Genomic DNA, 25,735 nt, shown 5'->3' with positions numbered 1-25,735 from the left:
TGTCAGTAGACTGCATTCACATGATGGCCATTTTCTTCTGGTGGGAAGGTTGAATGCTGGGATAACGTTGCACTGCTACTTTCCAGGTTGCAAGTAGTGTAAATGTAGAGAATCTCACAAATGTTATAATTTCAACCCCTTCTGGTTAATCAGCAACAGAAATGATGATGATGCAGAGTCTGGGGGAACAAATCTGGGGGGACACTGGGTTATATTTCAGGGAAAAACAACATATTTGGTAGCTTGTTAGCTAACGTTAGTGTTCGGTCACTTCCTAGCTAATGTTTAGCTAAAATTTTCAGTGTGTTTCACTTCCAGGCTGAAATAAATATGTTGTTGTGTGCTGAAATACATTCTTTTAATATAATTTATGTTTTTCCCTTTTGTATGATGTAACTCCACCTGACAGTAATGTTAGCTAGGAAGTGGTTGAATGCTGATGTTAACTGTTATCTGACAGAGACTAATGGGTTATCAAAAAATATGGTGTTTTATGTGGCCTGACGTCCCTCCAGATTTTCACTATCCAGTGTCTATTCAGTCTGAAAGCACCGCAGTATGAACCTGGTGTCAGAGGTAAATGGCAGCCGTGTGAATGCAGCCTCTTTGGTGGACCTGGCTGTAGCTGTCCCTTTAGCATTACTCTCATTTTCGGCCTTGAGGTGACCTTGAAGTGGCCTCACTACAGACTTTTTGTATTAATTTCGCTGTGCAAGTGCCGAGAAGTTTTTGCAACCAAAACATATTAAACTATGTCAACTGTAAGAAAAAATCTCCAGTGATTGAGCAAATTAGTTAGCCTGCAATGCATAAGAAATTTGTTTAGAATAACAGTTTTTACATTATGCCAAATACATCCAGTGATATCTAGTGAAGTTAGCATGCCAAACTTCAACCTAGCTTCCGCCTGTCACACCACTCCAAGCTCCCATTCATTACTGCTAGCTGCACAGCTTACTAAAGTAACTGAGTGAACTAGCTAACGATAGCTACAGAAAGCAAAAGTGAGCGGTTATTCTGGCTCATTTACAGAACCAGAATAACATGTACTGCGCCTTATTTGTTTACAGTGACCATTGACATCTGGCCTATTCTTACATACTGCACCTTTAATGAAAATTTTAAATCAAAAATTTACATTCACAAAGGTTTCCTGTGGTAAAGCTGTTCATGTTAAATATACTGCAGATCTTGTAGTGTTTTGAGTGAATAAATGTGTAACACATCTAAACCTTCATGTGTGATATGGGCATACCAATACATCACAACATTCTGCCAAGTGTCCATTTTTAAGATGGTGTGAGGACAATTTCAGAGTCTTTCTCCTCTCATGGAGGCTGTGACTGTGTAACAAAACTTACTTCTGGGTTCTTCAATTTAAACAGAAGCTGTGATCTACATAAAAATATAGCATATTTCCTCGGCATCTGCTAATATATATGTAAAAAAAAAAAGAAGTACATCTCTTTGACCATGAGTTATTTTGACCTATATTCTCTGCTGTAAACAAAACAAACAAAAACCACACAAACACTCTCCACACGGTCGAGTCTCAAAGAAAGGTTTCCTCATAGTTTTCACCAGGCTCCCCGAGTTCAGAGTCTCTGGATATGAATCTGACGACCTCAGTGAGGTCACTGGCTCCCCTGGTCACACTTTCATAAGATGGCGGTGAAGACAGCAGAATGTCCTCTGTTGTCTCTTCAACCTCCAACCCCACAGGTCCAAAGTGCTGTATCATGGAGGCTATCAGGCCCTCTGTCTCTGGAGCACTCTCCACATCCACTACAGTCTCGTAGTTTATCTGTCTGTAGAGGTAGGATGCCTGCTTCATCTGCCGGCGCACCAAATGCCTCCTGTAACACCTCTGGATGATGATCGCAGACACGTCCTCCAGTTTGCGGCGCAGAGTGGAAGTGATGGGCTCGTGGGAAACCTTGGAGGGGTTGGTCAGCATGAACTTCTCCTCCATTTGCTGCTTGAGTGCATCCATCTCGCCTGACTCTCCCAGGACACGCTTTGTGAAGGCAAACAGGATGTCCAGGCAGTGGATCCTATCCCCGCTGACCATCGGGAGGTCCATGGAGATCAGCTTGACCATGTTGGGCTTGGCTATGCGTAGCGGCTCTGACAAAGTGTCAGCAAATATGGACAGCATGGAAAACTCAATGAACTGTGTGGCCTCAGAATCAAACTTCTCCCAAACCTCATAGAACATTTCAAAGTCATCCTCGCTCAGCGGCTCCGTACTCTCCTCTGTGGCAACGCTGAAGTTCTCCAGAATGATAGCTATATACATATTTACCACAATGAGGAAAGAGATGATTATGTAACTGACAAAGAAAGCTATGCCCACCGAGGGGCTGCCACAGTTTCCACGGGCGTTAGTGCCAGTATTGACAAAGTTAATGTCACACTCGTCGGGGGAGCTGGCCATGATGGGACTCAGGAGGTTGTCCCAACCTGCCGAGGTGCTGATCTGAAAAAGGCAGATCATACTATTCCCAAAGGTCTCAAAGTTGAACATGTCATCAACCCCATCTTGTTTTTTCACGTAGGCAAAGTTCGCCATACCGAAGATTGCATAGATGAACATGACGAGGAAAAGCAGGAGGCCAATGTTGAACAGAGCTGGCATGGACATCATTAAGGCAAACAGTAAAGTCCTTATTCCTTTGGCTGCACGTATAAGTCGAAGAACACGTCCTATCCTCGCCAGTCTGATGACTCGAAACAGGGTTGGAGAAACAAAGTACTTCTCAATGATGTCTGCAAGAACGATTCCTGAAAAGACGGAGAAAGACAAGGTAAGGACGGGTTATCCCACTGCAAAATAATGATGATGATTAACATTTTTATATCAACAAACAAATGTGAAATGTGTAACATGATGGGGATAGGAGTGAGAAACCAAAAAACAACTCCACCGCAGTTATCCGGAGCTATGTTGTTAATAGGTAATTCATATGTTAATGATAGCCTGTTCTCACTCCCAACAAGGTTAAGTAAGACAGCCTAGTCAGTCCACCCAAGCACGAGGCTGCAGTTTCCCCTCTAGCATCATTTCCAGAGGCACGCTTTAGTGTACTACTAGAGCAGGAAGAGCGAGACACTTCCAAGTTGGGGTGTGGTAAGGGTCACCCGAGTCCTGTTTGACCAAGCTGATGTGTTTATGTTCTGTTTCGCTATTCTGATTGTAAGTGAGCTAACTCGCGTGAATACCGTAATGTTAGTTACAAATGTGACGTGACCAAGCGCACTTTATTTTGGCCGAAAGCACAATCTTTTCCTTTGAGTAACCAAGCAATTCTGGTGCTCAAACCTAACCAAACCGCAACCGTTTTACAACATTAATAACACTCCATAAGTTATTACATGTTGTGAAATGTAAACTGTGTCAAGCTTCACTTTGGAAGCCTAAGCAAACATTACATATTTAATTTTGCTTTCTTGACTGCAGAGCCCTGCAGGTGCAAAAGTGACGCTAGAGGAGCAGTTATGTAAATATGTATTTGGATCAGAGGTAATTTCTAAAAAATCAAAATATGTAGACATTCTTTTCATTCATTCATATATTTTGCTAATTATCTTGTGTGGCATGTCCTGATGTTCTTCCTGAAGTCTGAATTCATTTTTTTTTATCTGCTACAAGGGGGGTTTAATGACAGAGGATATTGTTTACTGTACAGATTGTAAAGCCCACTATAGCAATGTGATTGTGATTTTTGGGCTATATACAATATGGGCTATATGGGCAATTGGGCTATATATATATACATATAACTTCATTTGACAAGCAGAGCGTCACAGCTTGAAGCTCAAGGCCACTGTCCAAGCTGCCACATTTGGGGAGCTGGGAGTGATGATATGTTGGATATACATACATATGCATACATATTTGTACGTGGATAAATTTGCCAGGTTTAATCATTGAACAACATAAATAAGTCCATGAGAAAAGAGAAGCCATGTTTTAAAAGGGTATTCTTCAACAACAGATAAACCGTTTGTACTAACAAAAGCACAACAACCTAAACATTATAATCCCCTTGGCAGAGGTAATAGGTACTGAGTTATCTCTTTTGGGCAGTGTGTCTCCTAATACTTACCCACAATTGAGAGAACTATCACCACGAAATCAAAGATGTTCCACGCAACTGTGAAGAAATAACAGCGGAGGGCAATGATCTTGATCAGGCATTCGGTGGTGAAGATCACGATGAAGACCAGGTTGATCTTGTTGAGGATGGTCTCCATGCGCTCTGACTGCTCATCGGTTTCCACCATCATGGTTATCATGTTGATGATGATGAGCACCATGATCATGATGTCAAAGGCTTGCTTTGAGACGAGATCGAAGAAGAAGGCTTGGAGCATGTTCTACGAAAAACAAACAGCAAATCAGTCTGTGAGTGTAACACTATTAGTACAAAATTATTGAGAATGTCAGCAGGAGGGATGATGTAATACACATACATCTAATATGTATGTTATTAGAAAGAGTTCACACACAAAAATATATCTATAGGATGTTATACATATATTTTTCTGGTGTTATTATATTACCCCAGGCCTTGGTATTGGTTTTTGAGGCTTTTTAGATCCTAATTTCTTCATAGCATTATAGTACTTCTTCTGTTCTTCAGTCATGAAGATATCCTGTCCACCTAAGTAAAGGCAGAAACAGCTAACATTATTTTTACAGAAAAAAATGGAAGAAAGAATCGATCAGTGACCAACAGAAAGTGGCGAATACAAGCATTTTCCCTCAAATCTGGGTCAGTCAGTATTTTCACAGAAATACTAATATTTGGTTTTCCCTGAAGTTTAAAAAATGTAAAACATCTGAAATCCATGACTGTGTAATTACTTGTGACTGAGCCTGATAGCTAATAAGCTGCGTCCATCTTTCACAGAAAAACTTGCAAATACGGCATAAATAATGCCTGAAATTAGTGTCAAACAATACTCATCTTTCTCTTCTGCTGATTGAAATTGTCAATAATGACACCGATGAAGAGATTGAGGGTGAAGAAGGATCCGAATATGATGAAGACGACAAAGTAAAGGTACATGTAGAGGTTGATTTCTCTGATGGGTTGTTCCTCCACCTGAAAACAAACAGTTTTATAAGTCAGCTGGTTACTGTGACATGTTTCAAATATAGGGTCCTGGAAATAGAACATATATACTTACTCCTCTTGAATCTACAGCTGCATGCATTATTTCCATCCATCCTTTAAATGTAGCCTACAACACAATATAAGATTACACAACATTACCATCTGGCCACTGCATTGTATTGTGAATAATTGACTTTATCTACAGAAAAACAAAGTTAACAATGCTGGCATTATTATATTCCACATTCTTAAAAGTGTCCTCGACAGATCTGACAAACTCCAAACAGTGCAGCAGAAAAAAACTCACCACTTGCAGAAGAGAAAGGTAGCCAAGTCCAACGTTGTCGAAGTTCACCTTCACTTTTGTCCAGTAGAACTGGGTGTCATTCATGGAGAGGCACTCTGACTTGTTGTTGACTAAAGAGATGCTGTGGATGAACCCTGTCCTGTTCACACACTTCCCAAACTTGCCAGCGAACAGGTTGACCCCCATGATGCTGAAGATGAGCCAGAAGATGAGACACACGAGCAGCACATTCATAATGGAAGGGATAGCTCCTATTAGGGCGTTCACCACCACCTGATGAGCAACGGAAAAGATACAGGTTAGTCTCACAGCACTGACATTGTCTACTTGCTTGGCTTCATATATATGAATCGGTGCCTACGTATTTGATGTTTTTTAACAATTAATTCCGTTTTAGTCTGATTATGGGGCTCGTTCTTATTTAGCTCATGATCTAATGCTTAACTAATAATTTAAGTGTTAACTAAGCAGAATTAAGCGGATTTAAACATCGGTGTACGTTTGTGTTGACTGAGTGCCTTCAATTTAAAATATAATACGATCATCTGACAGTATTTGAGGGTTTGTTTGTACATAGTCACTACAAGCAGCAGAGCACAGTAGTGTTTTATATAATGCTGAAAATCCTAGCTTAATGTGGAAACCTGATGGGTAAATTAGGCAAAAATAGTTAAAAACCCTCCAACAGTTGTTGATACAATTCTGCATTATTCTTGATGTAAAAGAGATATGTGACATCAGCTCAGAAAAGTTTTTTTTTTTTTTTTTTCCTCACCCGCATCCCCTCAAATCTGGACAGAGCTCTGAGAGGTCTCAAAGCCCGCAGGGTCCTCAGGGACTTGATCGCCGCAAAGTCAGAATATCCCAGTGAATTTGCCACCAGGCTTATCAAGGACACCTATATGAAGTACAGGAAGACATGTATAAATTTAAAAGTGTAAGTCAATTCTTGTTCATGATTAAACTTTTGGGGAGAAAGGTAGCAAGATATATATATATATATATATATGTATATTTTTAAAGATCAAAAATATTGCATAATGCACTGAATAAGAAATGTTACATAGTACTACCAACACATTAGTCAAGGAAATGCATACATTTTTTGAGCAATTATGTAACTTTTAAAGAAAAAGTATAAAAAATGTTATAAAAGACAGGTAGAAAACATTTGAAGAGCCAATAGATTTTTTGGTGTATTTTGGGACATTCCACAGTTAGGAACACATTGACTTAATTTTTGAGGTTTAGATTTAGTTTTGGTTGTTGTATCATCTTTTAGCAAATTTAGACTTCCACTCTATTCTACATCCAGAACAAAACAAAATGGTATTCCGCTGTTGAATGACCCGTGGATGACAGCTGTGAATGACAATGGCATGATGAAAAAAAAAGAAAGAAAATTCATGTCATGATCGATGATGACAAAACACAGACAAGTATGCACATATAGACAAATAGTGTCCATGCATGCATACTCAGCTATATATGCATATTCAATATGTATATATATCAAATAGAGTGAGTTTTATAAAGAATTTATATCTGTCTTTGCCAAATTTGTTTGCCAATTTGCATCCAATTGATCCAAGTTTATTAAAAACAATTTAGGACCAATAAGGCCCCAATGGTCTGTATTTCTTTATAAAAGTCTATTTACACATGTGTTTGTCCAATATATCTAAAGAAGATACTCATAATAGTTTATTTTTGGGACAAGAGAAGTTTTTGGCTCAAAGAAAGTACAGACGGTGAAATAAAAACTCTTAGTCAAGGAAAGTAAGGTGGAACTTTTCATAGAGAGAAACAGAGGCAGGTCTGACAAATAACACACAGTTTAGACATAAACTCAACCAGCGCATTTCTTAATTAACAATAAGTATAACGTCTGTAAAGCAACATATTTATAGGTTTAAAAAGCTGGATAAGAAACACCAGATCTTCCGTAGATAAACCTAAGAGTACATGGCACTGCAGTTGTTCTTGATATAAAAGCCAAAGTCCTGAAGTAAGCGATTCAAAGAGTGACTGTCTATAGCACCACAAAGATTTTAGCACATTTCTAAGAAGTGCAATTGTTTAGAAACAAGACAGTGGCTTTTGATATCACAACAGAAAGCACTTACGAGTGAAGAAACACAGAAGCATTTGTGATGCAGATGCACATTTTCCAGTCTCAAGAGCCCATACTCACCTGGGACCTGCTAACTACAACTTACCCTAACAATAGAGCGGTCTGTGGCGATCTGTGTAACAGCAGGTGAAATCAGAGGTCAAGTAGAGGCCTCGGGCTGCAAGCCTCGGGCGCTTCGAATGTCTAAACACTACAGAGCCATCTATTTTACCCAGAAGTTTGCATGAAGACGCTCAGAAAGTGTAACATGACTCCGATCGATGGAGCACTTGTATTTGTCTGGCAAAATCCTGGCATGAAGGCAAATGTGAATTCTACAGTGAAACAACGGTTTAGAGTGCGATTAAGCAATCTGTATATTTCTAGTAAACTGACTGTTTTAAATGGGGTTTTAAAGGGGGGGGTCATTTTAACACAATTTTGGTCCAGAAATTAGCCAGTTACTGCAAAGCATAAATCAACTGTCAAGTCCTTTTCTGTGAATAACATGACACTTTCCAAGCTGTAAATCCCACAATCATAAAAGGCTGTGTTCAGATACACTAAGAGGGATTACAACTCAATCTGAATTCCCAACATGTGATTTTCAAAGGGATAGTTCGGGTTTTTTGAAGTGGGGTCATATAAAGTACATATCTATCGTCGATCCGTTCCCCACTGTAATCACCGATCAGCGCAGCCTCAGTGTGAAGAAGTAGAGAGCCGCTCCAGCCCAGACGCTCAGCTTTGCACTGCAGTGAACGGGGTCCACAGAAAAAGTGAAATAAAACACCTAAAACAAGGCTCACCTTAATAAAGTCTATAACAGTTCAAGTGTACGTTGGATATGTAAAGTTCACACCGCTTTACATCGCCTTCAGACTGGCCTTCCTTTTGGCACTACATTTTCTCAACCGTAGAACCCCCATATCCCTACGCATTAGCGCAAATGGGCAACAGCTGATCTGCGAGCGGCGGAATACAGTGCGAGGCCCAGCTGCTGGACGAGAGGTTTACTTTCGATAAAAACAAAACGCAACTGTGTAGGAATACAGGGGTTCTGCAGTTGAGAAAATGTAGTGCCAAAAGAAAGGCCGGTCTGAAGGCGATGTAAAATGGTGTGAATTTTACATATACATATTTATATACATATACATCATGTTTTTTAAGGTGAGCCTTGTTTTAGGTGGTTTATTTCGCTTTTTCTCTGGACCCCGTTCACTGCGGCACAAAGCTGAGCGTCTGGGCTGGAGCGGCTCTCTACTTCTCCAAACTGAGGCTGCGCTGATCGGTGATTACAGTAGGGAACAGACCGACTATAGATATGTGCTTTATATTACCCCACTTCAAAAAACCCAAACTATCCCTTTAATTACCAGCACTCTCTCATTTAGTGCGACATAACGTGTGAGTTACAGCTACATTTTCACTTACATCCACGATGAGAAAGTCGAGCCAGCACCAGTAGTTGGTGAAATACTTCTTGAAGCCATACGCAATCCACTTGAGGAACATCTCCAGCACAAAGATGTAGGAGAAGACCTTGTCAGCAGACTCCAACACTACCTTTACGACTTTCCTCTTCTCTATGTAGATATCTTCAAATGCCTGCAGCAGAAGGTTTGAGAAAACGTCACCACAGCTCATTGCAACTGTTGTTTAAACATACAAAACATTAGTAGTAGTAGCAGTGTCACAGCAGTAGTGAAGAGCAAGCACCACACCATTTACAAGCAGCTTACTTTGTGCAAATTTTAATTACTAATTTAATAGCATGCAAACCCAGCGAACAAGCTAAGGTACAGGACTAGATGTGTTCACGTTGGATAAGAAGACTTGATGATGTGAGGTCATGTAGATGATGATATAATACAATGCTTATTGCTTAACACAAAGATTTGATCGGTTGTATTGAAATAAGTTCTTTATCTTATAAACAAGCTTCTGGCAAACACAGCAGGCACCGTATTCAGTCACAGAACAGGCACCAGACACTGAAGGGAAGAAGGCAGAAATTCCAATCCAACTTCTAGAAATGTTTTATTGATGTCAGCCTATTGTTTAAATTCACATTCATTAATGAACTCCCGTAGAAGCTGATTTGTTAGTGGTGTGGTGCGCCCTTCCTGCTCTGAATCTAACACTGTGACAAAATGACACCAGTTGCTCTTCTGTTTGTGTTTCTACGAAGTCTTCGCTCGATGAGTTCCCAGTTTATCACTGTTCATCTTAAATGACCTAGAAGCCGTACCAGAGCCCCACTGCTGAGCAGGATCATGAAGATGATGAAAGTCTCGAACCAGCTGTGCTCCACGATCTGGTAGCAGGTCTTCCTCAGCCTCCACCAGGCCTGACCCAGACCGCGGCTGGTATCGATGTGGCAACACTGGCAGTGCCTCGAGCAGACTGAGTGGGAAGGCAAAGACAAACAGGCACAGATTACACTGCACAAATCAACTGTGGTGTAAAAATAACATTTTAATGAAAGTTGACGACCCTTAACTCTCACATTCTGGGAAGCATTCCTCCGGCTCCATACTCTCTTCATCCAGCATTGATAAGTCGTCAATCTCCTCTCCAGGCTTTCTCAGGTCCACTGTGCTGCCCTCTGATAGGCTGATCTTCTCCTGCGTGGTAGGAAATATCAGTGTTACCAACCAATGTCTTACTTGCGATCTGAGATCAATTATGTGCTTAACTGGTCGCGTGAACACATGTAAAGCACAGAAAACGGACCTCCATAACATAACCAACAGTTGTCTGAATTGGTGGGTTTTGCAGGTGTTATCCATCAGGTGTCAAAGGTTAAACATCTGCAGTGACATCACTGATTGGGGCGTGGCCATAAGTGCAATGTGCTTAAAACTTTCAAAACAGCGCAGCAGCATTTTTTTTCTGCCCTGTATTCAGTCCGGATTTATCCCATCAAAGCTGGCTCACCTAGATGTATTGCCTTTCCTTTCAATCTCTTCAGAGCCTTAATACAATTTTGATGAGATTTTCTTGTGTTGCAACAGCAACATATTTCACATGATTTATAGGACAGAGGTGCAGCTTCAATCCTATAAACCAGTACGAAGTCTAATCCAGCATTAAAGAGCATCCACATGACCTGGAGACCAGATTACCAGCACTACCATTCTCAGTGTCCGAAGACAGAGCGGAGAGAAAGTCCACTGAAGGCATTTTGGCAATTCAACCTTGTATTAAACAGCAAGCTTAGTGATATTTCTGATGAATGAAGCTGAGATACATGTGCACAAAGGCTGTTTTATGCATTAAAGTGATCGACTTAAAAAAAAAGATAAAGTAGGTGACAATTAATTCACAATTAACTTCCACATACCCACAGCCTTGCCATTTCCATGTGTAGTTAAAGCTTTACACATGTAAAATGCATCCTTGTTTTTTGGTGAGCAGCTGCTGATGCCCAGTTAAGCCGGTGGAGGGCTGGAGGAGGTTTTTTTTTTTTTTTTTTTTAATTTCCATTTTCCCTGAAGCCTAATTCTAGTTTGTTGTGGAGCGAAGCACGGCAGGGAAAGAGGAAGAGAGGGAGAGCGAGAGAGAGAGAGAGAGAGAGAGAGAGAGAGAGAGAGAGAGAGAGAGAGAGAGAGAGAGAGAGAGAGAGAGAGCCAGACTGCAGCCCGCTCAGCCCAGCCTGGCCCTGCCTGGCTCTCCTCAGCTGTGTCAGTATAATCTGCTCTGCAGGGCCTGGCTCCACATCTGGCCTGCTGCTGTCTGCCTGCCAGAGAGGACAGGAGTGACACACCCTCCACCTCAACAAATACACACACGACAGAGAGAGACAGAGGAATCCGGGCGAAACAGGAGGGGCGAATTAGACTAAGGCAAGAGGACGGTGACGATGACACTGATTCTCTCAGCGATCTCATTTCCTCTCTGTTATTTAACCAGGAGGAATTTGAAGGAAGAGTTTGGGACATTTAAGGGAATACAATTATGCAGTTTCATGCTGAGATATAGATGAGAAGCTCGAAACCATGTATTACTGTAAATATGCTAAGCTAAGACCAGCAGTTGGTTAGAAGAAATTCTAATCAGAAGAGAAAGATCTTCAACAGGAAATTTTATACGCCTAAACAAACTCTCTTTGTTGTCATGACTGAATAAACTGAATCAACAAATTGAACAACCTATAAAGAACTACACAGTTTCATACTGTTTTACTTTGTTTATATTTGGTGGACTCTGCCAACTTTATATCTTCAAACAGTGTTCCAGGGACATTATTTTCCTCTGAGAACAGCTTGTTTATTCAGTTGGGGAAAAGATGAACATTTCCAAGTATATATTATTACCTCAGTGATATTGTAGGTATGAAAATCAAAATAAAGTTTTAATTTCTTCTCCAAAACTACATAGTGCTCCTTTAATGTTTCCAGGCAAGAAACAGTCCAGCACATAATTTAAACACTCAAATCTTTCTCTTCTTCAGTTTTTGTACAGATGAAACAAGCAACACAGGCTATAAAATGTTTATCAGCGAGCTTCAGAGATGCAGATTGTGATTTCTGATTACAGAGTCAGCCTAGCTGTATCCCACTGTTACCATTCTTTGTGCTAAAGTAAGCTAAGATGAGCTGAACTTGGAGTGGTCTGAGTCTTTTATATCTTACTTATGTCCCAAAAGATGATACACCCAATTAGACCTTAGAGAATTATCTCCCACACTCTGGTGTTAGCGCTAGGATAACTTACATGTTTAATTTACAGCATAATTATTAGTAGACAGATTTTAGCATAGTCCCAACTTCAACTTGAATAAAAGACTAATAAACCACGTTTCATGTACCATGCAAATCAACCATGTTTCAATGTGTAAGGCCTTTTAATACTGTCCCTATGATTATAGGTCTTTTTCCCAGCCGACATTCTGTCGCGTCATAGCAGGGAAAGCACAGGTGATACAAATAATATTAAGCAGTAAGTGATGCCAGTGCAACAGTGAGTCATCATCAGCACAGCGCCAGGACCCTGAAACTGAAGCAGCTAAAATTAATTCAGCCATTATTAATTGCATTATATCCACCTGTGCTTTTCCTTCTTCAAGTGCCTTCTGTGAAAAGGCTTATTACAAGCCCTTGTCATGTAAAGTGCACATTTTTTAAAACCGATCCAGATACTGTATATGGATTGGTTTGGGATTAGTATTCACAGCAAGGGGCTGAGTCAGCCAAGCAGCACCCTACTGCAGCATGCAGAAAGGTCTGTAACATGATAACAATGGCACATTAGCCGAGGTACAAGACACTGAAACTAACAAATCCCTAATGATAACAAATAACAGCGATGACTGACTAAAAATACTTTTTTTTTAGGTTCATCAGGTTTTTTGCTAGATGTTTATTGCACGATGTAAACCCTCATAAGTTGTTCAGACGTAAATAAGACATCTGGATTCCCAAGTTATATTTGTCTCACCATGGCACTAGAGTCCATCAGAGTTCACCTTGTCTGCTCTACAGATTAACAGCTTACGTCTCCAGAAAGCCTCCGCATCGCCGTCCCCTTCAGAGCCCACCCCCACCTCTGTTCTGCCTGTTTTGTCCCGCACCCATCACGGATTGGAAAACTGATTAGATTCTTCAACTTGGTGAATGTTTTTCCTTTTAAGACTAGGAATCAAAACAAACACTGCTGAATTGGTGTATTCTTTGAAAGATCTTTCGAGAACATTTTCTGCATGAAGAGACAACAGACAAGCTGCTACTAAAAAATCATGTAGTTCCTCCTCGATGTTTAATTTTCCAATGTACGTCTTTCCCTTGTACTGTTAATATTATGACAACAGTGTAAATTAGATTCAAAGAACAAGAACAAAATACTGTGTATTTGCAATAAGGTAAAGCTTTAAAAATCAACTGTAGCGGGTGTGACTGAACTGACCACACATCAGTCAAGTCATGTTACATTACTTAAAACTTTTTATTATGAGTCATTAATTTCCTAGAAATTTCTTGAAAAATATTATGTATTTTCCTTCTAATTGGGGAAACAGATGTTAGTTTGTTCAGTGCAATTGCAGTTTATTCATTCTAATTAATTTCCAGAGTTACCTAACAGTGCTTATGAATCAATGTTTATCCGGTTTAGAATGGCGCTTCAAGGAAAAGCTTATTCAATCATATGCCATGAACCAAAATACTTCACCTATTTATTTACTAAAACTTCTTGAAATTGTTAGGAAATTACAGAACAATTAAATCAAACAACAGCCATAATCTTTTAACATAATTCTTCCCACCTGGGCAATAATGATGCTTCTAGCTTTACCCAAGTAAGTGAAGCAAGACAGTTGTGGTAGTTTCAGGAATCAAAGGCAAAAACCTGCCATACTGAAGTGGTCACTCTGTGCAACCTTTTCAGCTCATACAGAGCAGAGCTGCATGTGACAAAATATCATTTTACTATTTAACTAGGAAATATAGTTTAGCAAAAACTAGTTTGGTAGCTATTACTGCCCAAATACCTCTACAGCAGTAAACCATGAAGGTTCAGGTCAATTGTAAACCCATGGTAATGGTTTTGGGTTTTAGTTTAAATATTTCCTGTTTTATTTTGAAGGTTTATTTTTTTTCTTTTACGTTCTCTTTTACATTTCCTGTCTTTGTGTTTTTTCCTCACCTTTTGTTGATTGCCCAGTTAATTTCACCTGTCCTTCCTTATGTATTTAAATCTTTGTCTCTCTTAGTCAACTTGTCTGTGTTTCTCTGTCAGTTTCCCAGTCCTGCGTTGCCACATGGATTCCCTTGTCCTGTTTGCTCCTTGTGTCCTACCTGCGTTCTTTGTATCATGACACATAAGGATAAACCCACTAAATAAACTAAACCCTGAACCATCTCTGGATGTGCAGAACTCACTTTGTTGTCTTCATCCTCTGATGATTCAGAAATCTCCTCCTCCTCGAGAAACTCCACATCAGACTCTCCAGGTGCGATTGGAACGATGACAGTCAAGTTTGGATTTGTCATGTAGCTGTCCTCCTCCGGCATGATATATTTCTCTCCATAGCGTCCAAAAATTCCCCCATTACTTTCAACATGATTTCCAACCAGCTTAATCCCATGACTTGGCTCTTTGGTCTGCTCCTTTCGACGACGTTTCAAGCTGCGGTTGAAGAGGTCTATGATATGCGTCATGAGCCAGGAGACACCAGCATTGATGCGGGCGATGGCGATCTGGATGTTGTTCAAATCGCCGTCTTCATCTGGGGCAGACAGGTTGTCTGAGCTGAAGGAGCTGAGCAGCAGGGCCAGAAAAAGATTCAGCACCTGTTGAAATACAAATGTTACTTTACATGACATTTGTTTTGGACATATTATCAGTGTATTGCCTTCATCTTATAGCCATTCAGTCTGATAATGGCAGAAAATGCGGTATTTCCATCTTTCTTGACTTCTTCACTGCCTAGTCTAGGCTAAAGGATCACACACCTAATGCATGACATGATAGGCCACATATTTTGTCAACACTGGAAAATCCTGCATTGTAAATTCAGGAGGAAAATCTGCCCAGATATACTCAGACACATATGGCTTTGTGTGCTTTCAGCTACACTGAACTCAAGTTTCCAAACATCAAACTCCCAAGTAATCTGTCTACTAGCTTAGAGAGCAGCAGCATCAAGCACAGCTCTGCAAAGCAGCATGTGTGTGTACGTGTGCGTACTGCCTGTGCATGTGTGATGTGCACAGTTGGTTAGGATCATCTTTAGCCACTGAGCCAGTCAGAGATGCGGAGCATGAGCAGATGATTAGTGATGAATGCTCTCTGACCTTCTCGCCCCTAAGCATCCTGGATAATCCCTTGGATAAACAGCTTTTCCATGATTCATGCGCAGAGGAGTTTTCTGTCCATTAAACTGTATAAGGAAGACGATGGTCTTTGCCCTGGCAAGGTAACTGGGGGTGCCTTTATCCAGTTAGTGTAAAACAGGAGAATGGCTGTGTGTTCTTCAAGTCTTTTCACCATTCATCCTTTGTCAAGGCTATTGAAACTATGGGTCTTCAATTTTACACGAAGGGAAACAAAAACAGTCTCCTCATTTCTGAATTTCTACTTCTTGACAATGGATTGTTGCCGAAAAAGTCTGATTTTATCAGCTCTAGCTAGCTTGTGTATGCTAATGCTAACTGTAAAACAGTACTTTTTAAAAAAAAAAATTCAGTCCCATATTAGCTTAAGAAGTGTTTTAAACTTTGTTTAGGGGAAAAATCCCCAAACATTTTCAACACTGATTCTATAAGCATTGTGTTATGTCCTGTTGACCATTGAAGTCATGGTTCTCTGCCAATTCATTTAGATAGGGGCCTGTGTATTGCTAAGATGTCTGCTGGTTGGCCAGTGCCTAAAGGCACTTCTTCATTTTTCTGAGTTAGCTGCGAGGTGTTGTTCACTGTTGTGCTGACAGTTAAAGTTATTTAGCTAACATTACTTTTGACAAGCAGACATATCTAGCTACTTGTTTGAGTTGAGTTGGAGGTTAACATTACAGATATAAATGGGAACATTTTGAGGTAAATAATGCATTAGCGGCTAAAATTGATGTTAATTGTTAAACATAACATGCACCTACAATGATCCCTTCTTTAAGTGATACAGAAAGAACACGCTCTTCTTTTTTGAACAGCCACAGTCTCATTAGCGTGGAGCGTCAGATTGGATTTATTAATTATTGTTCCATTTAAATTAAGTTTAAATGATCCTGTTATTTCAACTGACTTGGTGGAGTCAAATAATGCTCCCAGAATCGCAATCCTGAAACTGCAGCCTCTTCTACTGCAGGCCCAAGCTGCTCTTTTTTTCAGACATAACAAAAACCGATTCAAAAACCCATTGACGTTGAGACAAGGGAACGGGAAGTGCAAAAATCCTAACTCAATTAGGACTCACTCCAGTAGCACTCTATAGATCTGGCTGACAAATATGAATATAAATCACAGGTTAACCAAAAAGGTTTTTAAAAGATTTATGACAGATACATATCAGAGCATAGGATTAAATGTGGAATAAACTAACATTTCATGACCAAGAGAACAGAGGGCATGATGGGAACAGGTGTTTGAACCATATCCAACAGGAAGTCCAAGCCTTGCTCCATTTTTTTCTAAAAGCCTGAAAGGCTTTTAGAACAGTTTTGTGGCAGAGTTGAATTGACTGTTCTGCAGATGATGCTCATATTTCAGTGCATAATGCTATTCTAATTTTTGCTTAACGTAAAATGCAAAAGCCACTAGTGGCAAACTTGTTTCTTATTTGGACTTACATAACACACATCCCCAGCCAAGTTTTGTGGTGGTCGGGTCAGGAGTCTAAACATAGCTTAAGTAAAAATAGAACTAAAAAAACAACCTGAAAATGCATTCTAGCCTAAATAATAATAATAATAATAATAATAATAATAATAATAATAATAATAATAATAATAATAATAATAGTAATAAATACAAAATGTTTAGTGTCATTAGTGCTACAGAAACAGATTACAACAAAACAACTTGTGGGCATGTTTTATATGTTTCAAAAGTGACTCTACACTAATCATGAATAAATGTGACTGTGACTGCCTGCACTTCCGGATTTTTTTTAATCTGCTCTCATTAACGTTTGCTTACAGGACACAGCTGGACAGCAAATCACCATATGCGCGGACTAACAAATATACGTATCCTTTCTATGACTCTATGAGTGACAGCAGTTTTTTTCAAACAGAGCTGTCACACAGATGAACCATATTCTATAGAAACAGCTGCATGTAATGATGTGCAAACTGTGTTTGATCCTGAGTGAAAGTCTGAACCCGAAATGACTGGACTGACACTGAGACCACTCTGTGGCCTTGGCTGATCCTTTGTACTGTCCTTTGGTCACAATTTCACCCATAAGGCTTAGTTCATTAGCAGCGGATAAAACATTCAGCCCCGTCGGTCATGAGGCTGCGGAAAAGCCGCTCCTCGTGCAGAGTGTGTCTGCGGCTTGCACGAAAGCACGTACGGATATTATATATGTATTACTGAAGCGGGACAACACTTGGTTTATATGTTGTCCAGACATGATCGGTTTTGAAGTCTGCAAATGCTAATCTGTAAAATAGTTAGCATGATGCTGTGACACAACCACTTTCTCAGTGACAAGCGCTTGTGCAAGAGCACCTAAAGAAGAAGACACAAACCACTGCAGCTACACAGATATCTGAGTTTGCTAAATGTATTAACAAGCCTCCAACAACTGTGAAAGGATGTCCCAGCCTCATTTTATGGAATCACCAATCCTGATTGGTTCAACATAATCCCTGATTACTCATGACATCATCCTTTGGATTTGACAGCAGTTACACTTGGGTCCATTGACGTGAAATTGAATTTCTCTCTAGGCGACTTCCTGTTATTATGTGCTGTTAAAGGATAAGGCTGCTGATATTCTGTCTTTTTAACTGGGCCAAGGAGGTTATGATTTAACCCGTGTCAATTTGTTGGTTGGTTGGTTTTTCAACACAACTACTCAATGGACCTTCATGAAACTTGGATGGAGAAAGGGTCCATACCCAGAATAGACCCCCTTAACTTTTGGTGCAGATCCAGATAAAAGGACTGCTCCAGGATTTTTTTTTCTCACTTTCTTTAACATCCTGAAATAATGCATTTTCCCACATTTTAGTTTATTTCGCAGGGAAATAAATCAGCTGTATGTATGTGGCTGGTTTCTATAAGTGAGTACAATGTGATGTGGATCTAAACAAAATCTGGATGTACTGAATTTAAATATGTGTTATATTTAATATTTTTTTTGTTTTATGATATTGGATTAGGCTTGATTGAATTACAAGGGACTGTTGTATGTTGTATGCTAGCAAGTATTAATGGTAGAGACATATTTTTTTTTTTATCATTATTAACTTAATTAACAGATATTTAAATAATATAAATGAAATACTCACCACCAAGTTCCCAATGACCATGACCAACATGAACACCAGGATACAGAGGGGCTGCCCGGCCACTTCCATACAATCCCACATGGTCTCGATCCATTCGCCGCACAGCACCCGGAACACAATCAGGAAGGAGTGGAAGAAGTCCTTCATGTGCCAGCGTGGCAGTTGGCAGTCATTGGAGATCTTACACACGCAGTCCTGGTAGTTCTTGCCAAAAAGCTGCATGCCCACCACAGCAAAGATGAATACGATAATGGCCAACACCAGTGTCAGGTTTCCCAGAGCGCCCACTGAGTTGCCGATGATCTTGATGAGAGTGTTGAGAGTCGGCCAGGATTTTGCCAGCTTGAAGACTCGTAACTGATGAAGAGAATAAGGCGAAGAAGTCAAATGATGCATGGTTACATGAAGCTGCGTGTTTAACTTTAACTTAAGAAATTACGCATTCGGTAATATCTGTGCCAGTTTGATACTCTCATGGTGTTTCCTCACTTTTTGGACTGATTGAATTGTTGAGCAGCCCTCAGTACAAAGAACAAAACTAGTTATTGTTCGGTCATGCAAAAAGAATCACAACATTTTCACTGTATATGTAGTATTAATTGCTTACTCTACTATAATAAAACATGCATCATTTGCCACATATGTCAATCACCTTTGATTTGTTGCATCTGTTAAAGGAATACAAAAGCAAGAAATGTCAGAAAATGAATTAAAGTTAAAAACTTCTGTTACCAGTCTGAAAGATCGCAGGACAGACAGCCCCTCTACATTGGAGAGACCCAACTCCATCAGACTGAGGCAGACAATGACGCCGTCAAATATATTCCAGCCCTGTTGGAAGTAGTAGTAGGGATCCATGGCAATCAGCTTCAGCACCATCTCAGCTGTAAAGATTCCTGTGAACACCTAAGAAGTGGAAAAAGTACCAAAGTTTAATCCTAAATAAATAAATAAATACTTAATTCAAACTGCACAATGTTTATATGAACTTTTGTAATATGAACAATGCCACTTGACCCACAGATAATAACCACCTCAGTCTACAGTTCCCTCAGTGAACATGACTCTCATCCACCTTGATTCCATTAGCAGGCAAATGCTTTCAGCGAAGGACCTCTTACAAACTATGTACCCTACCTGTTCAGCTGATTATTACAATTACAGCCTAGGAGTTGAGCATAGTGAAGCACTAAAGAGATAAAGCAGCTAAACAGATATTTCCCCAAGGGGTTGGTGATATACATTCACCAGGTGAACCAACACAGCTCCAAACAAATAGAAATCTTGCTCTGTATTTGCTGGATGTGTGAACTGGCAAATGACTGCTAACAGTTTCCCTCTAACAACTTTGTTAGATGATAAAATGTCAATGATGTCTTTAGGGTTAGGGTTAGGGTTAAGTTGCCTTAAAGGTGCACTATGCAGGATTTGTCAGTTGTTTTTGTCTGTGAATGCCATTCAAAGTAGATCACTGGGTCTAATTCCCCAATCGTCAAATACTGATGCTGTTGGTTGAGGAGCCGTCAACGCAAAGGGTTACAATGATCACCTGGGAATCAGACCCAACAATCAACTCTCTTCCTCAAGAATCACTGATGCCTAGAAATGTCTTAAACCCAGCAAAAATAATAAAACCAAATCAATGAAAAAATATCAAGAATTCTTCAAAATGTCCTCTTACAATGCAAAAAAAAACCTTTTAGTGGAGCAGCACAACAAACTAATCACCTGTTCATTAGAAATATTCTAAGGCTTTTAAGATCCAATGTACAAAACACAGACTAAATGGACTGAAAACATAAGCAACTTGGTTACAAGTTTTACTTCCATTTGTCTACTTTTAAGTAGGCTTTCAAACTTGAAGACACTGGCAGAGTCTATGATATACCAGTAGGGGGAGATGACAAAATACAAATCAGGGAATCAGTCCCACCTCCTGCTAAAAATACATCCTCTTGCCAAGGATAATCACAAATAGTCTAAAGCAGAACCTTTGAAAAAGGATCAACATGGCCCTGTTTGACCCTCGGTCCCACATAGCACTGGCTATAAAAAACCCAGCTGCCTGATATAGAAAAACATTATCTGAGTGAATGCTCTTCGTCTTTCCTCTTTGCTGTCTTCTCACTTAGGCTTTCAGCCCTCTCCACTGCTAACCCAGCAGCACTTAAGAGAAAGTGTGTGCCACGCTGGAAACCTGCCCAACCCTATCGTTAAAAAGCCCTTACCAGATTGCCCACTGAAAGCATGGTGTTGAACTCGTCGGTCATGGGGTAGTGCTCCAGGGCCATGAAGAGGGTGTTCAGCACGATGCATATGGTGATACCCAGATCCAGGAAAGGATCCATCACCATGCATTTCACCCAGTCCTTCAGCTGAAGCCACCAGGGGCAGCAGTCCCATATCAGGTACTTCTTGGCGAATGTGTACCAGCAGGGATGGCACTTTTGCCTCGACTCCTCCAACTCTGCAAAAGACACACCCCAGTGAACCATTTGTCTGTGGGCTTTTTCATTAAATTCCAATTTGAAATGTGAACCTGTGGTTGCTTTTCTTTTCATTTCAAACATCGGTAGACATAATCTGAAGGCCAGCACTGAGTTTTATGCTAGCTACAATCTGTGATTGGTCTCTGAGGCTCAACATAGTGAGAGCTAAAACAGGAGTCTTTGAAGGAAAAGTTTGACATTTGGTTTGACTTTGCTCATTTACAGGCTGGGCTAGATAAGAAGATTAATTCCACTCTCCTGCCTGTACAGTAAATACAAAGCTACAGCCAGTAGCCAGTTAAATTAGCTTTGCATAATGACTGGACACATGGAGAACAGCTTGCCAGGCTCTGTCCGAAGGTAACAATTTCAGACAAGCGCCTCTGAAGCTCACTTGATGAGCACAATATATTTCTGAATGCATAAAAAAAAAATTAAAGTGTACCTCACACTTCCGGCACCACTTCCTGCTTCTAGGGTCTTTCCCCATTTTCAGTCTTTGTGCTAACTGAGTTAAATGGCTGCTGGTTTGAACTTTAAATCAAGTCACAGAAACGTCATAACAATTCCTTTAATATTCAGAGGGACTCACCATCCATGGCGTCACTGAGGAAGCTGACAGAGCTCAGTCCTCGTTTCCTCTGCACAGGAGGAGGCTCTGTAACTGTCGGAGAGGGCTGGAGGAGGTGCCTGGGAATTGTGTCCTCTGCATTGGTGGGCTTCTGGTGAACAGAAAACACCAACAAATAAAGTACAAGGCTTTCTTCTCTTTTGATTTGGCGCGTTATTAATGGAGAATAATTTGCTCATTATAGGTGTAGCGTGAAAAATGTACCGGCCTTTAGGGGTGAGGATGCAGATTGCAACCAACTGAATATCCCTCATAAAAACAGTGCAAAATTTGCTTGGTAAGTCCTCTCTGTGCTACTGTAGAAACATGGCATTGCAACATAATAATGATAATTATTATTATACATTCTCATACCAAAGTTAGCACAAACATGTATGTTCTTTTATGCGAGTAACCTGCATTTATTCCCTCTGCCAGTTGACAGGTTTGCCTCTCTGTTTCTTTCTCATGAGTCACATCCAAGGTAACAATTGCATCAGGAAACATGAACAAAACAAAGTAGCAGATTTAACTATTAAGACTGCATCTCGTTCACTTTTGCAGAATGTCAATCACACACAGGCTTGTATCACTCACTGTGTCTTCCCTGACCCTCTCCATGCTGCAGGCAGGCATAGAGGTGGGAGTATGCAGGCCCAGAGTGGTGACTCCATTCTGGTCCAGGGAGATGTTGAGCCGGCCGTTGACATTGAGGCTGGGGGTGAAGATCTGAGAGCAGTGGCTCCGCACACTGCCTGTCCTTCTCTTCCAGGGCGTTGCTGTGGAACTGGCGCGACTCCTGAAGACGTCCCCATGAACACTGTACTCATCATCCCCGAAGTCAGCCTCTGAGTTGTTGCGTGCCCGGAAAGCGCTGAAGATGCTGACCTGGCTTCCTCTTCGGGTGCTAAGGGGGTGAGCGGAGAGCGTGGCCAGCAGGGGATGGGCTGGAAGTGGAGACAGAGGAGGCTACAGAAACAGAGAAGATGTGTTAGCACCCGTGGTTTGTAATAAGAACATGACATGTGCAGACAGTGATTGTTGGTTGATGTACCATTGGCTCATCCAGTGGGTCAAACTTCTCTTCAGCAGCTTCCTCTCCCGTTTCCTCTGACAGCGTCCTGTGCGATCTTCTTCGTCTGCTGCTGCTTCGACGCATGCTGCCTGCCTTCAGACAAAATGGAGACAACTCTGGGGACAACACTGAGTCCGTCTCCTGTGCTTGTCTTTTTGCTGCCAACTTGACACAGAGAGGAATGACGTTAGAGGAGATGTTACACTATTTTTTAGTTTGAGGATAAGGCCACACATGAAAATAAGAAATCCTTGCTGACGGCTGCACTTACTCTTTGCTCTCTGCGCAGGTGCTCCATAGCCAGCTGAAACTCCCTCTCCTTCTGCCAGGCCTCAGCGATGGTTGCCTGATTCTGTTCCTCATAAGCCATGGCCACTACAGCCAGGATGAGGTTGACCAGGTAGAAGGAGCCCAGGAAGATGACGAGCACAAAGAAAACCATGTAGGTCTTCCCTGCCGAGCGCAGAGTCTGGGAAAGCAGACATGAAATCAGTGCAACCAAATTCACATGTTTCTGAATTCTAATGTCTGAAAGGTGGATATCAACAGATAGTCTGATGATAGATAGAGGTAAACTAATCCTGAGTTTTAGCCTTTATTCTTAAAATCCCTTAGTCTAAAAAGCAAAGTGACAGTAGCTGAAATAGCCAATATAGGTGTTCATGATGAAATCATAACAGGTACTCGTAACAACTGATCTAGCAGGCTACTCTCAGTCTGAGTAATTCCTTTTTGTTTACACTCAACAACACATATGGTATCGCTACTAAGGTTAGCCTTGCAAGTTGTTCATGTCCTGCCCCCATGCTTGTGTCTTTTGCCCATGTTGTCAAGTTATGTTGAGACCCTGTATCCTCATATCTCATGCAAATAAAAATCTAAAGATGTATTAATTGAGTTTTATGCCACTTGGAGGCAGTAAAAAAGGCAACAGTGGTATTTTATCCCTCTCTCCGGCTTTTTAGCTGCTGAATTTTCCTGATTTTCATGAACGTTAACCCACTAGTCTCAAACTAGCAAGGTGACAACGAGGTGAATGAAGGTGAGTTTTCTGGCTTTTTTCTTCTTTGTTTTTTGCTAAATCAAAACAAGGAGTTCAGCTGCTAGGTTGAGGAATAAGTCCCTGTGGCTTTGTCATAAGCAAACTCTTTCCCATTGCGTCTTGACCCTTTGCTAAACTGAAAATGAAAACATACATTTATTTTTTTCAGACTGAAAGATTATATAAATATATATAATATCACTGCAAATCAAACCATATGTTTTTTTGTTTGTGTAGGTAAGTGTAGGTACTAATAAAGTGGTGTTTATTCTGTCTGACTGCTAATGTCGCTAACCCATAACTCCCAAATTAACCAGGAAAATATGACAGATAGACATTATGGCCAGTCTAAGAATGTGAAGAATATGAGCTAGTTTGTCAGCAAGCTGAATGTTTCAACTATTGCGTTCAACTGTGTATCTGTGGATCAAGTGAAATTAATAGAGGTTTCAAAATACAGATTATCATTCAAGGGGAACACCATATTGCACCTGGTGAAACAGTTTTTCCCAGTAGTCTTGGGTCATGAGTCGGAAGAGGGCCAGAAAAGCCCAGCCGAAGGTATCGAAACTGGTGTAGCCATAGTTTGGATTCCTTCCTACTTTTAGGCAGTCAAATCCGTCGGGACACTTCCTATAATGGAACAAACAATTGAAAAGAAGAAGACAAAGTGATTATGGGACGACACTGATAAACAAAGGCTGTGCATCATTAAATCAAAGGCAGCTGGGACGGATATAGCCACGCTAGCGTGCAGGCTGTTTTACCAGAGTTAAAAACATCTCCAGTATCTACATGTAGCCCTGTGGCCTTTGACTCTGCAGGGTAGAGAAGCGGATGAGTCAGTAAGTACACGCACTGCTATCAACACCATTATTTCAGCTGAAGAGGCCTCTTGAAATTTGTTCCAGCACTAAAATGCAGTGGAGCAAAAAGGATTACACTGAGCCAGATGGATATCAAATTGCAGTTCAAAAAAAAAAAAGAAAAAAAAAGAAAAAAAAAAATTCTGCTTCATGCCTCCATCTCTGATCGTCATTGTCAGCATAGTGGCATTACAGCAAATATTTAAGTCCAGCAGCTGAGAACAAGCTGGACTGCCATGTCAATCTGAGTGCAGAATAATTTCATAATGGCTGGGAAACAGCTGGGTGGCAGAGCGCTGCTGTGAGAACAGCTGTAGATCTCACCATCCAGCCATCTGAGCAGGAATGCTCACTAATATCCAGCAGTGGGGACGGAGGACACTGCATGTGGCCAGTGACAACTTCCTGTCAGATTCTTCTTTCCCTCTACTGCACTGCTCAACCGGTTCATCTTTTTTATATGATAAAGCATGCATACACAACATACTGTGAGTGTTGTCTTGAGGGACCGTATAGGGGTTTCGCTTATTTTAGCCCATTAATCACAGTATATCTTTTGTGAACACATTGCATCGGTGTTGACCATTACCATATGGTTATCAGATTTATGTCCTACCTTATGACCCTTAAAGTGAAACACAGGCTTTTTTTGTGAATGTACATGAGTCAAACCTTTGTGTAAAAGCATAATTATGATGAAAGGGGCACTTTTAAGATTTATTGTATTTTCATTTTTGGGTCAAGCTCATTTTCAATGGAAAGCTTTAGGAGCACCTTAACTCTCCTCCACTTCTTGGCTGCCATGGCGACTGGGAGCGGAACAAGCTACTGCTAACGTGAGTTTTTCAAAAACTAACCTAAGCAATGACCTTGCTGTGCAAGGACCTGCACATACATCATGATGCTAGAAAAGATGGTAAAAATAAAAGAGGAAGCCGACGGAGGCTTTTGACCTAAATAATATTGTAATGACCAACAGTTTTCACTTTAAAAAGGAGATTTGGGGAGGACCCTGATCTTTTCAAGGGCCCAGACATTTCTGTTCATTTCTGGAAACACTATAAAGCACCATTCCTCTTATATTTAAGGAAAGCCTTTTTAGTTTTATAAGAATAACAACATTTAAATGACTTCTCAACACAGATAATAAGAT

General features: G+C 40.6%; 1 protein-coding gene and 1 long non-coding RNA gene across 5 annotated transcripts in view; one reads left to right on the top strand and one right to left on the bottom strand.

Annotated features, from left to right (window-relative positions):
• Positions 1-1,089: 1,089 nt before the first annotated feature.
• LOC119010720 (sodium channel protein type 4 subunit alpha B-like) overlaps positions 1,090-25,735 on the bottom strand; it is a 46,321-nt gene continuing 21,675 nt past the window's right edge. For all 4 annotated transcript variants that reach the window (XM_037083100.1, XM_037083099.1, XM_037083098.1 and 1 more), the window contains 19 exons: positions 24,208-24,349; positions 22,946-23,143; positions 22,654-22,839; positions 22,197-22,568; positions 21,582-21,711; positions 20,729-20,967; positions 19,233-19,406; positions 18,501-18,857; positions 14,425-14,835; positions 10,053-10,170; positions 9,795-9,949; positions 8,978-9,151; positions 6,206-6,328; positions 5,431-5,703; positions 5,197-5,250; positions 4,974-5,111; positions 4,567-4,671; positions 4,110-4,380; positions 1,090-2,784 (listed from right to left, as the gene is read on the bottom strand). In XM_037083100.1, the coding sequence (XP_036938995.1) occupies positions 1,553-2,784; positions 4,110-4,380; positions 4,567-4,671; positions 4,974-5,111; positions 5,197-5,250; positions 5,431-5,703; positions 6,206-6,328; positions 8,978-9,151; positions 9,795-9,949; positions 10,053-10,170; positions 14,425-14,835; positions 18,501-18,857; positions 19,233-19,406; positions 20,729-20,967; positions 21,582-21,711; positions 22,197-22,568; positions 22,654-22,839; positions 22,946-23,143; positions 24,208-24,349 (4,852 nt within the window). In that variant the 3' untranslated portion in view covers positions 1,090-1,552. The remainder of the gene's footprint in view (positions 2,785-4,109; positions 4,381-4,566; positions 4,672-4,973; positions 5,112-5,196; positions 5,251-5,430; positions 5,704-6,205; positions 6,329-8,977; positions 9,152-9,794; positions 9,950-10,052; positions 10,171-14,424; positions 14,836-18,500; positions 18,858-19,232; positions 19,407-20,728; positions 20,968-21,581; positions 21,712-22,196; positions 22,569-22,653; positions 22,840-22,945; positions 23,144-24,207; positions 24,350-25,735) is intronic.
• On the top strand, positions 15,329-18,649 carry LOC119010723. Its single transcript, XR_005072046.1, has 3 exons — positions 15,329-15,461; positions 17,181-17,228; positions 18,540-18,649. It is a non-coding gene; the product is annotated as an uncharacterized LOC119010723 (long non-coding RNA).

The sequence above is a fragment of the Acanthopagrus latus genome, chromosome 21 (assembly GCF_904848185.1).
Source record: "Acanthopagrus latus isolate v.2019 chromosome 21, fAcaLat1.1, whole genome shotgun sequence".
NCBI lineage: Eukaryota > Metazoa > Chordata > Actinopteri > Spariformes > Sparidae > Acanthopagrus > Acanthopagrus latus.
Note: the sequence above shows the minus strand (reverse complement) of the source record. Positions and strands in the feature narration are given on the sequence as shown.